Here is a 16,795-nt window from a genome sequence, read left to right as displayed (position 1 = left end):
TCTAGATACGATTATTGTAATTTTTGGAGTCGGTGTCATTCAAGATAGGTTTGTAACTACATACATAGTTATAGGTGAGATGTGCTTGAGTCGTGAGGAGGCGAGAGCAGGTCGCGGCAGAAGGATACCGATTTCAAAAATAATAATAATCGTAACTAGAATTAGATTGTATAAAAATACGCAATTATTTTTATACTTCTTAGTGCATATAATATCTATTGTTTTGGAATAGTATTTTTGAAAACGGTTGTTTTTTTTTTAAATATTATTATTTTTGGCTAAAGATTTCTTTTAAACTATAAAAGCATTTATGTATCAGACATAATTTTAATTTTTAAATTATTCTTTTAGGCATTTTTCTAATAATTTTAGAAGGTGGTAAAATACCTCAATACACACAATATTTCCGTTATTTTGATAAAACGCTATTCTACAGTATGGTATCAAAAGGCGAGTTGGATATCTTAAACCTAATATGGAATAGTCCTTTGCCGGTTTAAAAAGATCTATACTAAGTCTGGCGATAAATACTGCTATAATTAAAAATAAACAAAATATTACATTTGAATCTGGAATCTGTCATTTTTGAGTGAGTTGAGTGGGTGGGGTATTAGCTATGATGGAGTGACTGAGCCATACTTTTGTGAAAAAGGTATCAAAACATCGGCACACGTTAATATATCATTCTTGAGAAGGCAGTGAAGCCCCTTAACAACACCATGTTCATTAACCAAGAATGGTCCTTCCAGCTTGACTCGGCTCCGGGTAATAAAGCTCGGTCTACGTGTCTTGGTTGGAGATGAACGTTTCGGAATTCATCAAAGCTGAAGACTGGCCGTCGTCTAGTTAAGCCCGATCTAAATCAGCTGGATTATGATTTAGGGGTCAGTTTTAAGGAATACGGCTAGCTCTTAACGCCATGATAATTTGGAGTCCCTAAAACAATCCTTATAATTGGCAGTGAAGAGTTTTCTTATGGAAAGAGTGCGCGCTTCTACTTATAACTGGCCTCAACGTTTAAAGGACTGTATTGTAGCCAATGGAGACCACTTCGAATAAGCTTTTTACATTTATGATATTGTGAATATCTCCCTCAGTTTTGCTTTCATCCATATTTTATTCTAAAAAGTATTATTTCGTCCATTACCTGGCAGGTTCAGCATTATGGGATTCTTCATTCCTATCAACCTGTATTATCAAAGGTAGAATTATGTTATACTCACTAAAATAAAAAATAAAACGAAATGTTATCTGTAGTATATTTATTAATATAGTTAGATATAAGTATCTAAAAAAAATAAACAGTAAGGTTTATACCTTAGAGTTACAAAAGTAAGTATTATTTATTTCTCTAAAAAAAACATCGAGACATGCGTGAGTACGTTATGTACAAACAAAGTAGTATGATAATTGCTATTTTAATATATTCATATCATAGAAAAAAAAAAAATATAGTCTCCGTATCCACACAGAGATGTATAAGCAATTGAAGCTGCTTACACAGTATAACGGTAAAGCGAATTGTACATAAAGTAAAAGCTACCCGTTAGCGACTTCGTTATTAAAGACTTAAAAAAAAATATTCTGACAAAATCAGGCCACTGTAGTATCATATGAAAGCACAGTAATTTGATGATTTAGCAAATGGAACTTAGAAATGTGCAATAAGAGGTTGAGTAACTCAAATAAAACATGTAAAAGAATTAGTAGGTAACATATTCTTATCTTAATAGATCTAATCCGGATTTATTTTACGCTTTCATTTCACATGGTATTAAGGCATGAGTGAAGTTACGATACAAGTCAACCAAATTATAATTCATAGTTAGAAAAATCATAGAATTTATAAACCGGACGGATACTTATTTTATATATGCATTGAAATTGCAATATTAACAACTTACAATATTTATGCAACTTATTGCACCTATATTACCTAATTAGTAGCCTACGTTACATCTGCAGTCTTCACTTTCAGTTTAAGGGTTCACTCCATTTTTAACCTGAAATGAATAAACCGCTTTTCAAATTATCAACCCCATAGTTTATAAAATAATAATAGTAACTTACGTAAAATAAACTCATTTTTAATTCTACATTGATTTTAGTTTAAGATGAATGAACAAAAATTATGTAATATTTACAATAATTTTGTCTACTACACGAAGTCGCGTGGGATAACTTTACATAACAATGTTAATTATATTCATGGATCCAAATTAAACCATATTATTTATCCTGGCAATTAAACAATGCTTTATTATCAGTTACAATGATGAATTTTGTATCATGATTTAACATACATTTTTATAAGTAATTGTAGGCATACATAAAATACCAAAGCCTAATTAAAATAATGCTGAATTGTATTCATACTAGTTTGTAGTGAATGTCAGTATATTTGAAAGATTCCTCTTTTAATTAAAATAGTAAATATTTAATTCGATTACTATAATATTTGCTTGGTTGCCTACTTCTCTATTCGTTCTTAAACCATTCTTAACCAATGGAAGATTGCACATAAATATGGCATTTAACTGAGATTTTAATACTACCCAGTTTATACTAACTCGTCCTTAGATGCCGCTATATTTACGCCATTCAATCAAACGAAGGCTTCTTATAAATTTTGATGCTGAAAGTTTGTAAACACTGAGTAAAACTTGGCCCAACAATTGCTCAAACATCAAGAGCTTAGACAAAAATCTTCCCAAATACACAACATGTGTGTTAGTTAAGATTTACGTCCGAGCTCTCTATGCTATTAAAACAGTGCGTTTAAACGCGTCTTACGTGACTGGCTACTAAACAATATGACAAACGAAAGTAGTTCTAGAAACTTCTGAAATATCCGAAGTAAAAGGCACGCGACGTGATGACGTCATATCAGTTTGGAAACACATATCAATAATTATTGTCCTTGATGGTACCAGCGCATATTTGGTTAGGCTAACACCGATCTGTTAAACATGTTTAAGAACCGGTGACAATTTTAAAACTGGTTTTTGGGACGCGAAATAAGTAATATCCTTATCCGAGAGATTGCTGTCATGCGATGGGTTTCTACGTTAGAGTAAACATGCAGTTCTCAAACCTCACCTTTAATGACATTCGCTCAATATCTGGTTGTGTGTGCATGTCTGTGTAACTCTGATAGGAGCACTCTTAGTGTCTTTTAAGTTGTTCAACACCACGACTATAATGATCTAAATTATGACAGGTAATGCGTTTACAATATTATCAATACGTATAGTTTTAAATGTTCATCTAATTAAAATTATTGCGTTAGTTGATATACATATATTTATTATTTCGTTCCTGTACGCGTCGCTCAAATGTTAAGATATGTTTAAATGTTATTCTCTAAACAATATTGCTTCAATTTAATTTATAATTTGAGTTCGCGATTGCTTTCGTTTCAGTAATAGTATAAAATATAAGGCAAACACTGTGTATGAAAGACATATTTGTACAAAGTTACGATTATTGTATAGGAATTCCTACTAAATCTAAAGGGCGCAAAGGAGAAGATTCCAAAGATGAATCATTCGTCCCTCATAATATACTCCCGTACTCCCTTCTAAACTCAACTAACTTCACACCACTAACGTTCACTAAAACAAGGTAATTCATCTTTAAAAAAAGAGTTTCTAAATAATACGATAATTTGTATACTAATATTAAGGTTAATCGGTGCCTTATAAAAACTCAAAAAAAAAAATCTGTAGCAGTTTTAACTTTCTGTATCAGTTCATATAACACTAAAAAAAACGAGCTTCCATAACTAAAGCATTAATTCAAGCGAGATTCTACTGATCGTATACATATCTAGACAATAATATCGTCTTTATTTACGAATAAAATAATTTGCAATCTACGTCCCGCAAACACGAATTTTATTAGAAACGTGAATCTGGCAAGTGGCTGACTTTTGGACATTTCAAATGTCTCATTTGGAATACTGAATGTCGGCCAACCTGCTGAACTTTTTTGAGCGTAAAGAGAGATTTTTCTTTCTAAACAATCCGCGGATAGATATATATTATATTCATTTCATTTAACAACTCCATAAGGTTAGAATCACTGATCCGAGTAATAATAAAACGATTAGATGAAGCTGTCAATAATGATTTTAAAAAGTGGCAATCAGTTTCTTGCCAGGTCTTCTTATAACAGCTCAACTGTTCCGAAGTGGTAGCATAAATTTAAACTTGAACATCGGTAAATTCATTATTTTTTACCATAAATGATATTTTATTTGATTTAAGCATTCCCTCTCGAACGTTGCTCCCTTTTCGTACCCTTCGTGAGGTAAAGATCAAAATAAAAGTAAAATTCACTTACCCAAGCGCGTGAAATCATTAATTAGCTATTTATTACCCGCTCCCATTGATTGTAGACAGACCATGACTGTTTCATGTTCGAATTTGCCAGAATTTATTTTTAAATTAAAATAGACAAAATTCATGTATTGCAAACATAGTGAATATAAATCCAAATCCTGGATTTTAAGTTTCATACTTATTGAGATAATTCAGGGTATGAAACGGAGTCGAGCGTCCATTTTATTATTGGTAAATATTCGAAATAAATTAGCTGCGACTGATTAAACTTACTTAAAGGAGATAAATTTTATTAATTAGTATAATATTAAGGATTAATTGACAAGTGAAATGAGATATCTTACTAGTCGGCTTACCCACCGTTAACACAAACAGACAAAACCTATACAAGTTTAATACAATACCTTTATAATAAACATGGCTTGTCAAAATATTCAACTAATCTTAGGCGCTACCTCCACGAGTGAGTCCATCTCGTCAAGTCCGCGCTTCGATCGTCGAGAAACGACGACCACGAGACGAGTATACCGTAAACCTGACCAGGCGACTCGCTATAGAATCTACAGTTGATTTGACTCGTACAGAATATTTTTTGTTGAAATGAGTAACGCCGCTAAAACATAGCAGTGAGTAGGCACGATCTATGAGAGTGTTTTGAAACAAATACGTGGAATTATAATATCTTACGCTCGTGAAGATAGCTCATTAAATTTGTGTAAATTTTTTTCTAATTGTTTTTTATACCTTGACCTACATGTCTCTTAATTAAATCTCAAAAGTATTGTCCCCACAGTCAAGACTTTTACGGCCTTATAAATAAACAAAAACGTTATACCTGAGAATAAACCAAAAATATGCAAAATGTTGACTATATCGTTGCTTATAGTCAATACAATAATTCTGAAGTTTTCCAAATGTCAGGCAGCTTTGCAAACAAACGCGGGAAACATTATACCTCCGAATAAAGCAATTATAATCAAAATGTCTATCTGGAAATTTTTTGCATATTCTTGGTTTATTCTCAGGTATAACTATAAATACCAAGTTAATTTGTAAGTCTGTTATTGTTTAACTTAAAAAAAGGACCGATGGAAATACAATATTTTCATAACTTAATCCTTGTATCCTAACCAGGATTACCAACATTATAAAAAAATATTGACATTATTGAAAAAGAAATCTAGTATTTAAATTATAAGTATTTATACTGCTTGAGAGTAAAAATAATTTATAATAAATTAAAAAACACGTTTTAATGGCAAGCTGGAACTAAAACGAATAAAATAATAATATTTTATTTTGGTTTATTTAAATTAAAATATCTTAAAAAAATAAGGTATATCATGAAAATAATGATCACTACAAAATTTTCTGGATTTAATGGAAACCCTCACACCAATTATAATAAAATAGAATCCTCAAGTCTAACTAAGGGCTATATTTCACCGGGACACCATGGTGGCTCAAGCAGTCGCCGCTACCAACAAAATGTATACACCTCTATGTCGAGTTACTCATCTGGTGTCGGATTGGTTGCGCAACCAGTTTGGTGGCGCGACCAGCTCAGACGCGTCATGTCTCTGGTGTCTGTAAGGTGTCTCGTTTGATAGCTTACGGACACCACGGTGAAATATAGCCCTTTAAGCAAACTTACGTAAGACTTCCTACCGCTGCACTTTTAGACAGACGGAAAGTTTAACTAGTTGCTTACGCGATATGAATTGCCATTAACGAAAATAGCAATTAAAACAGCTCCGTCGAAATATCAGTAAGGCTGGGATCTATAGAACAGACTTAGACTTTATTTACGCAAAACTTAGCGGAGTTTAAGTTTAGCGTAATCTGTGATTACCATTTTATAGTCATTTGACATCTGAAATTATGCTCAGACAATGCAAAAGCCAAGTTCGAGCTTTATCACACTAAGCTAAGTTTTACGTGAGTAAAGTCTAAGCAAAGTCTAAGTTCGCACTATAGATCTCAGCCCAAGACATACGGTACAACAATTTACGGAGAATATCCCGTAAATAACTATTTAAGTGTAGCAAATAGAACGCATTCAAGATGCGTACGACGTGCGAAAATAAAAGTGAAGAAATATTACATGATATAACCAAAAAAAACAACTTAAAAATATACGGATATTCAACTAAATATTTTCTTCTACTTACTAAGCCTAAAAATTGAATTAACTCGCCAGAAAAACTGGCCCAGTACATAAAGTTACAATTGATTTAGCATTTAAAATTTTATTTGGTCACTCATTTATATTGCTTTAGTTCTGCTACTGTAAATTTTGACCAAAAGCAAGGAAGACCAATAAGTTTAATTAAAAAAATTAAAACTATGCAAAAAAGCAAAATAATCTATAAAAAAAGTGTATAATAACATATTTTTTTATATAATATACGAAAATAGTAAGTTCTTGGATATATACTATGCCGTTCTGTTTCATGAAAACAGAGTCAGATTAATAGGTTATATTTTATTATGACGAATGACGACCATTAGGCTTCACTAACTTACTACATTAACTAAAATTAACATTCTTATCTATACTAATATAATAAAGAGGTAAATTTGGGAGGTTGAAGGGCATTATTTTTGCATCTACCATCTATTGGTAAATAGAAAGCCACATAATTTTGTGAGTCTCATAGGCTATTACCCGAAAATTGATGAGACTATTTCGTGGGAGTTGGATTTGCAAAGTAAGTCGGAGAGAAAACGCTAGTACAAAGACGACCAGTGGTCCTTACAAACGCTGCCTTATCGATAAGAGATACATGATTGTTTTGTATATATGCATGTGGCAGCATTGAAACACCACCTGATATGGTGACACTGGAAAATGCGGACAAAGTCACTAGTAGCAGCTAGTTAAATATTGATAGTCCTAAATATCAGTAACTATAGCTATCAGTAACCAGATGAATTACAGCATCCCTAGGCGCCAATCTGAGCAAGCTTCAGGTCCTAAGAAAGGTGATCTTGAGTGATATCGTTGAACTTGAAAAAGGAAAAAAGGTGTCACTGTGTGTGTGCAATAACTGAATACCTTCTTATATATTTCACTGGGGCAGGGGCTTATAATATTACCATTTTGTTGGCTGGAAGTTAGCTTATCTAAATAATATATAATGATACAACGGACAAAGCAATAATACTCGAGACAGCAACTAAATAGATCGTCATTCGACAGATATTCATTGCTCTTTTTTGTATAGACCTGGCATTCGGAACTAACGCGACTTGGGCCTTTAAGAGAATATTTTAACATTAATGGCCGTAATCCTCTGCTCCGCTAAGGCTGAGATCCATAGGCCGTACATAGACTTTGCTCAGACTTATCTAGCGAGTTGAGTCGTAGTCCGTTTTTACAAACATCGCTTTAAGTGCGCGCTAAACTTAACATTAAGTCCACCATAACGACGATTTAGGAAAAACTCGACAGTATAATCCGAACAAAAAGGAGATCAAACATTTCTTGAGTCATCATCACAAGAGCTGTTGTTCGACGTTTTAAAATTCCTGTATAATAAACTGTCTGCTGTCACCCATAGCTGTCACGAACCTAAAAATTCGTTTCGTTTTCATAACAAATAACTTAACAAGTCCGCATTTGAATAAATCATCCAATAAGTTTTGGATACTGCTATTTGTTCGTAAACTTTGTAATGTAAAAGTTTGTATAATAATAAACGACTATGTTTTATGTATAATGAAACGCGCGCTTGACTCTTGCGTTGGGCTGTCTTAGCTTAATAAGTTCACCATAATTTCAGCTGTTAATTATTTTACTTATAATCATTTATAGATTTACCAATATGATAAATAACAGAAAGAGTTCTTAAACCGAAAAACAACAAAGATAATATGCAATATTAAAGAATATAATCACGTTTGACACTAGATGAATACGCGAACAGAGCACCCTCTTTATTATAAAAGATCCCAAAAATGACGCGCTAGGCGTGTGTCCGCACTACCTGTACGACATTTAAAATGCTGCACAGTAGTGATTTCCTTTTCTGAGGTTAACAGTGAATGTGTTAAATTATTCTTAAAATGAAATTAGAGATCATCCTAAGCCTACATTCAGCTAAGTTTTAAGCAAATAAAGTCTGAGCAAAGTCAAATTACGCTTAACAGACCTCAGTCCTCTGTTACAACGACACAATCTTATATCGTTTTTAGCCACGGTGACAAGGCATAGCATACATCATGAAAACCTGGTCTCTTTCGCACGCGGATATGCGTATGAGAGTGAAAGAGATTGTTATTGTTTTGTTAACAATAATACCTATACTAAAAGCTAATTTTCCGCATTTTATTAAATGCGTTTAAATAGTTCATTCAGCTTTGGATTTTAACACGTTAACATTCCACTACAGAAAACTTTTCGATATTATAAATATATCCGCATTCAATTCTAATTTAAACTAATTTTAGGGTTACCTAGATGGAAAAATTTGTTTCAATGAATTCTTAAGAGAATGAAGTAATAAATGTATGAGGTCAGTTTGAACTCGTGGACTTGTGAGTAGACAATTCATTGAGATAATGTTTATCTCTCTGGAAGTACATGTAAAAATACAACAATACCGTGTGGCAATGGCGGTGTCGCCACATTATCTCTGGACGTCGCTGGAAAAAGAAGACCCCTCCCGTACCCCTATCCTCCCCTCACGCTCGTCCTGTTGCGTCAGTACGGTTTGCAGTTTCATTAGTGTTACATTTCGTTATGTTTTCGTGCTATCACTGCTTTTGGTTTTGAAGTTTTCATTGTTGCGTTTTGACTTTTGTTGTTAATACCTCCGTAGTTTCTATTTTTCTATGCCACTATAATAGTTCTATATATATATACAATAGAAAAATAAACACTTTGTGTACTTAACCCAGATTCTTTCATCGATTGTTCATTATTATAATAATAATAATCAGATACAACATCTTCACATCAATTAATAAGTTTAAAAAGCTAAATCGTTGTTCATTTATTAATAATAATATCCTATTGATGCTCGACGTCAAATCCAGAGATAATTTACAGTGTAGGGTATATATATATGTTATTGATTTTATTCTAGATCTGCAGGGTTTTTAGTCATCCTTATAAATGCAATTCAAAATTGGTTATTTATTCAGTTCTACTCATCTTATTGTCAGAATTATCGGACACGATATATAAATATTTTTTTGACTGAGATTTGAATGATAGAACTGTCCGTAGAAGTGCATAATGACACCATCTTGTCACTATGCACCATCACCAGTCTTGATTGCGATTAAACACAAAGCGATTTCACTGAGTAATTAAACTGAGTTTAAATATCATAAACAATAGAATGTATCAAATACCTGTCAAAACTGTCATTGATAAGTACTAAAAAACTCAACAAAGCTTGGTAGTCTACTTTGCCTTGACACTGGCTAATTTGTTGTGTGGCTTCCACAGAAGCCACGATAGGAAGAATAGAAAATCAAAATAGTTATACATATAAATTTTTATCAGCATTTAAACGCGTTTAGGTTATAAATGCGTTAAATTGCTGCATATCACATGAGTGTTTTAATACCTAATTATCAACAGTTGCATACAAGACTTTATCTACACCCATTATATGAATCCTCTATAAAATATTCTGAAACAGTTAGCTTAATGCTCACATTAGAAAAGCTAGTCCTAGTCACCATTACATCAACCAAACGAATGTTGTAATGTTGTACTGAATTTCATTACAACACTCGTTTGGATGATGTAATGGTTATTAGGATATTAAGTGTTTTAGTGTTAGCAATAAGCTAACTGTTTTAGTTTTGTTTACAGGCGTAAGCTTAGTTGAATGTTCAAAATCGAAGTATAACACTTCAATGATAAAATTGGGGCTAAATTAAATATATTTATCGACAGTAACAGTGACACATATACGGCGAAGATTTTGCGTTTCAATTTCAGACTACTTAGAATACAGCTCTTAAATGTAGTTAAAATGTCGATGAGTGTGGTTCAAACACTGTTCGTTAGTTGATAACTTAACGGTTAGGAAATAACGGCTATTATGTCTAAAATAATTATTAGCAATACAAAATATAATGTCTTCAGAGCACATGTTAGTCAGGGGACTCACGCGAATATAGTGCAACCAAAATGTTGCTACCACAAGAAAGATTTGACAATGAAATGTCTCAATAAATCTTGAAAGTGCTACTTCTCAAGTATCATAAGTGCAAGAAAGATTATTGTCCCAAATGTTTTAATTTATTTCATAAAATTTTATCTCTCATTTTTGAAATTGCATGATTGCTTTTCTTATGAATGAATAAAAAGTATTAAACTTTTATAAAAACTACATTCATCTTTTCATTTATATGCCCTTCTCTCTTCCTAGAATGTACAGATTATCAAATACATATGAACAACCTGTCAAAATGAATGCCTACTCACAAGTCCAGGGAAACTATAGAACCTCTTTTGTATGGCATCTTGAGGTCACTTATGTGCGTCACGAATCTGATCTGATGTATCTGTTAACGTGTTAATATGCAATCAACAGCTGATTTGTATATTCAATAGCAATCCTAAATGGACGATCCGAGATTGACACTTAAATTAATTTCTTGCTTTTTTTATCCCTTTATGTGATCCCTTAATACATTCCATCATATGGGACGACACATATTGGTACTGGTATTTGTAATTAATGTGAAGTCAATATTGACATGACCAAATGCGTACAAAATAATCTTAAATTATATATTCGATGTAAGCAGGCATTGTGGTCATGTATGTTATATGTAAACTAGGTTAAACTAGGTTTGCATCGAACAGCGCGTCAGCATAACGAAGGAATGATCATCTTAAACTAATAGTTAATAATTATAAAAATCGCTACATTATATAAGCCACAATGTATGCCGGTGGCTTGGTACGAGCTCAGTGTTTCACGTAGGAGTAGATAATTAGCCCGGTTAGTATGAAACCCAGTGTAATAGTGAGTGGCTTGTATAGAGACCTCTTGATTTTCTGCCATTTCTCCACCTCGCGAGCTCGTTTCTTCATTGCCGACACCCGCTCAGCTAGCTCACGATTGCGCCGACGAAGTTGTGTTTCCGGTTTGTCAGCGCCACTGTAAACACCACAGGTACATATAGTACAGACCACAGACTTAAAATAAAAAGGCATTTATTTTCTCAAAATTGATTCAAATTCAAATATTTTTATTCAAAATAGGATTTAAAATCACTTATTGAACGTCAAAATCTACCACCCATTCAAAAGAGACTGCCTCAGACCTGAGAAGAATGGGCGCAAGAAACACAGCGGGCTTTTTTTTTTAATATAAAATATGGATTACAATGTAATATCGTACAATAACCATTTATAATTAAAGAGCCTGAGGGTGTTCGCTTTATTCCCAGTCCGTGGTGTCATTAAGAAAATCGTTTATGCTATAATAACCTTTCCCACACAAACGTTTTTTAACAATTCTTTTAAATTTCGTAACACTTTTGTTTTGTACATTTTCTGGGATCATATTGTAGAAGCATATACATCGCCCATCAAAAGACTTCATTCATTTAGAATTCTTTTTGATGTCATTTCTAATATACTAGATACTACTACCGCTTCGGAAACAAATGGCGCTCTGAGAGAGAAGAAGCGACGCAAGAAACTCTCCCAGCATTCTTTTTTTGCGCTCTTTTTAATAAATATATACAATATTGTACTGTCATTGCTATTGCTATAAAATAATCATAATCTAGTCCCAGGCTGCCCGATCACTTAGATATTCAGCTGTGGAGTAATAGGATTTACGACAGAGCAATTTTTTAATAAAACATTTAAATTTATTTATAGATAATGCCTGAACAGTGGCTGGGACTTTAATATAAATATATAAAGTGTATTCATTTACCCCTTAAAGCTATTATGTATCTTATGAAGCCTACTAGAATTAGTAAACGATATACTTGCATGTGGTTTTAGTTCCATTATTTTAAAAGGCTTTTTATACAGATATTTAAGGAAACTGTTTATTAACCTAACAAAGTAATAAAACTATGATTTAATTGAATCATATTGCACAAATAAAATTTTATCAACGATGCGGGACTCGAACCCGCAACCTCTCGCGTTCCGTGCGAGCGCTCTTACCAACTAAGTTCGAGTGACGAATCTATATATATAAAAATGAATTGCTGTTCGTTAGTCTCGCTAAAACTCGAGAACGGCTGGACCGATTTGGCTAATTTTAGTCTTGAATTATTTGTGGAAGTTCAGAGAAGGTTTAAAAGGTGAATAAATAGGAAAATGCTGCTAAATTAAATAAAAACAACAATTTTTGGACACATGAAAGGAAAAAAAAAATTTGTTTTTCCTTTCATGTGTCCATACATAATTTCTATGAGAGAATTTATTGACGTACGGTTTGACAGTTCTGCCGTGAAACAATTTCATTACGACAGCAGGGTGCATATTTTACGAAGTATTTTTTGATGTTATGATATATTATTGAAAAATTCATATAAAAACATTATTTTATTTATTATATACAGAACAACGTCTGCCGGGTCAGCTAGTCGTTGATAAAATTTTGTATGCTTTGTTCAACTCTCAGGTTATGGCTTCATCTACAGGATCTACTTTACAGTTGATAACCTGCTCAACCCCAATATTAGGATATTGACTTGAGATGGCGCTCTTGCAAATCATTTGTTTAATAAATGTAATAATGTAAGAAGTGAGGGTTATCACTTTGAAACATAACAAATTGTTTGAATAACATTGATTTCGTAGTAAATACCATGGTATAATGATATACTCCGCCTGGTATTCTGTTCCCGCCGGGTCACGTGATTGGCCTAAGAATACGTCATCAGTTGCGATGACTGTTGTCAAACTATTTTCAGTATGACATATATAATAATCCTGACGTAGTCTTAGGCCATGGTGGGAGGAGAACAGCAGGAGAAAATATTTATTCTATGATAAATACAAAATGTTGTATTCAAAGCAGATGTTCGATTTGACATCCTTGTTTTGAGATACAATGACTATTCGACTAATCTCATACTAAATGTATGACAGTGTTTAAAATCAAAATTTTGGATACTTCTCGCTTGACTTTGATAAAGTTATTGATGTCATTTTACTGGATAGGTGAAGTACTTTCGATATCAGTTCGGAGTTTTCTGATATCTGTAAAAGTTACAGAATAATCGCCTTGTCACACTTAACACTTAATTACATCCTGTATACAAGAAAAGCGTGCAACAGAGAAAAAACACCACTAACGGAGATATAGCGAGATAGAAAAGGACAGCAAATTTCATTGAGCTTTATATTTTTAATGGCTATAATGAAAAAGAACACAGAAACAAATGATTTATATAATTGAAAAAAAAAAGCTAAAAATATTTATGTTAAAGTAGGCATTTTTATTTTTAAATCCATATTGGAACGAAGCGAAGTTTGGTAATCATACCTGTCAGGCAGAGGCACAGTCTCTTCTACTTCCTCGCTGGAGGATGAAGCGGAGAACTTTCGAGGCGGCGGCAGCGGTGGTAGCGGCGATTCTGCTTCCCATGTTGGACTTTCAGACACTTCGCTCTTCAGATTACCTGCAATAATATGGTTAATATTAAACTGTGCTACTAGTATTACAATAATCTCGACGGAAAAAATATATTTTTCATTTCTCATACTCGGAATGTAATGTTGTTTTGATCTGATTGGTGGAAAATGCTGCTTCCCTCCATAGAGAGGGAAAAACTCATACAAATTTCTTCCCACCTAAGGGCCGGAATAAACTTTAAATGTAAAAAAGAACTAATTAAAAAAAATACTGCGGCAATGTGCCTTTCTAAACAGCCAGTGTGAACTTAGCGCAAACTTCTTTGAGCGGAATAAGCTGCAACAGTTACGCGATAAGTTCCATATTTGAAATTTAAAAAGTCGACATAAATTGGCGGGATACTAATCTGTGCTTAAACAACTAGTTTTATTTTCCTCATATCCGAAATGAAAAGTAGAGTGTTTAACTCGGGTAAAAGTATCAATTCCTACTCGGACTATAGCCGACCTCGCTGCGCTTGGGCGTCTAAATACCTCGGGAATTGATTCTTTCGAGCCTCGGTTAACAATCTACTATTTCACCTCTCCAGCACGAAAAGGGCGCTATTGCTACGTGAAAACTCGCAGCAAAAACGCTTTTTGCTATCAGCGTGAGACAAAGTGATCTAAATTTCGAACCCCACGTACATCCGGGAATTACTTCGCGTTAAAAAAAATAAACAATGCGATCCGGTGCGTTCCGAAACTCATTTTAGCCTAGCGTTTTATCTCATTGTCACAAAAATTTATATGTTACTTATCGAAATTTAGATTAATAAATTTTACTATTAACTTTTTTAAAGACTTAATATCTATATATATAAAAATGAATTGCAGTTCGTTAGTCGAGAACGGCTGGACCGATTTGGCTAATTTTGGTCTTCTCGAAATCGAAACGCCTCGTGTTAAAACTGGTACGCCGAAGATTAGTCGAAGCTAAATTTCTTGGGAAGGTTTCTCGAAAGGTACCGCTTGTTACAAAGAAAAACCGAAAGAAGCGTTTATAATGAGGGAAAAATATGTTAATTGGACGGAACGAGAATCGATAAGTGTTATTCCCAGATGAAACAAAAATAAACATGGTAAATTCAGACAGAAAGCACTATGTTAGATGTCTAATAAACCAATTGCTTCAATTATAAATACACAAGTAGCATAGTTAAGCATGGTGGCTGCATAGCAAATTATGGGGTTGTTTTCCGGATATGGAGTTGCACCTGTTCGAAATATTGAAGGCACAATGGATCAATTTCAGTATAAAAACATATTAGAGGACATAATTATTCCCAAATCTAACGAACATTTGCCTGTAACATGGATTTTTCATGGTAATGACCCTAACCACACGGCCAATAGTCTCGTATTTCTTATTAGGGAACAGCGTATTTACGTCTTAGTCTTGCCTGCAAATAGTCTGGGTTTTAACCCTTTTGAAAAACGAACTTTTTCAAACGAACGCAACTACAGTCAAAAATAACTCTTTTGTCGAAGCATGGAACTCAATACCCAATCTAAAAATGTCTGACATTGTTTGAATCAATGCCACGTCTTTGTAGAGCTATCATTAACAATAAAGACTGCGCAATTAAATATTACCTTTGAACAGTATTACGTAAAGAATATATAACTGATTACTTATTCTAATAAATTATGTAATTTTTTACTGTATTCTTCTGTTGAACCAACAGTTGTTGTTGTCCAACAATTAGTTATCCATTACTGTTGATACCTAAAAGGACATTGGTTGGGTTGTTAAGTAGTATTTTTGTTGTTTTTCCAATAAATGATAAGTCATTGAACAAATTTTGATGCGAATTGTTTATTCATTTCCAAATAAAAAATGTTGCTTCAAAGTATCTTGTATACTGTTTATGATAGTGTTTCTAATTATTTGTCCACCACTGTATATATCTGACTAAAAAGCATAAAAGGCATTTATTCTATTACACCATCCGGTATGTAACTGTTGCTTTTGATGTCAAACTAATGGTGTTAATCAAGCTAAAGTATTAATTAAATAACTTGAATAAAATTTTGTTTGAACATTTATGAAATACACTCACCAAGTGAGGCACTCGTTGGTATCGCAGGTAGGGGTCTCACTGGAGGCCTAGAGAGACTCTCGCCTCGAGGAGGCGGCGGGGGCGGAGCCTCCTCTTCTTCCACAGTAGAGTAAATGCTCTCATCCAGTTCTTCGTTCTGTTGACATTAATTATTGACGTGAAAACTTCTAAGTCGCGTTGTGCATTTTTTGGTAGAGGACAATCTTATGAGTTCGCGTCACCGAAATGCTTATAGCAGTATATCTGTAGCTATACAGCTGACGTACCATTACGTTCAACATTAGTGCTGTGTATGTCTTATAAGTGAAATTGAATGGATTTAGTGAAAAGTTCAAGATGCATATACTGTGCATTGTCGAAATAGTGTTTTATTTGATCAATATATTATTGAAAATAAGTTTTAAAAATAAATTGAAATTAATAACTTAATAGTTTTTAAACATTATGAAGTTCTTAGATTTCAATACTAGCGGCAGTCTACAACTGACAATTTTTAACAATATTATTTGTATAAAAAGTAAAACAGACAACGAGGCACCCCTTGTTATTTATTTGGTGTTGCTAGGGAGCATCAGACGCTATCAGACTTACTGATAGCGCTAACAATAACAAAAATATATCGTCTTGTCTTATATTTGACCTTACAAATATTTTTAAGCTGGTTTAACATTGATTTGCCCTATTTTTATTTGTATTTAGATAATATGTTTCAAGGTGCTTTATTGTTTATTAATTGTAATTATCTTGTTTGTAAACTTTCTTATTTATATGTT

The 16,795-nt window shown here is 33.2% G+C and overlaps 1 protein-coding gene across 2 annotated transcripts in view; it reads right to left on the bottom strand.

The window, feature by feature from the left end:
• Positions 1-1,247: 1,247 nt before the first annotated feature.
• The window catches only part of LOC126978359 (tyrosine-protein phosphatase non-receptor type 61F-like), a 30,650-nt gene continuing 15,102 nt past the window's right edge, over positions 1,248-16,795 (bottom strand). The window contains exons 6-9 of one of the 2 annotated variants that reach the window (XM_050827116.1): positions 16,023-16,158; positions 13,832-13,967; positions 11,360-11,473; positions 1,248-2,003 (exon numbers count right to left, since the gene is read on the bottom strand). In XM_050827116.1, coding sequence (XP_050683073.1) covers positions 1,988-2,003; positions 11,360-11,473; positions 13,832-13,967; positions 16,023-16,158 — 402 coding nt within the window. In that variant the 3' untranslated portion in view covers positions 1,248-1,987. Of the gene's footprint in view, positions 2,004-9,293; positions 11,474-13,831; positions 13,968-16,022; positions 16,159-16,795 lie in introns of those variants that run through there. The other variant, XM_050827115.1, reaches the window with a different exon arrangement.

This window comes from Leptidea sinapis, chromosome Z, assembly GCF_905404315.1.
Source record: "Leptidea sinapis chromosome Z, ilLepSina1.1, whole genome shotgun sequence".
NCBI classification, from domain to species: Eukaryota; Metazoa; Arthropoda; class Insecta; order Lepidoptera; family Pieridae; genus Leptidea; species Leptidea sinapis.
The sequence above is the reverse complement of the archived record's forward strand: the minus strand, read 5'-3'. Positions and strand labels throughout refer to the sequence as shown.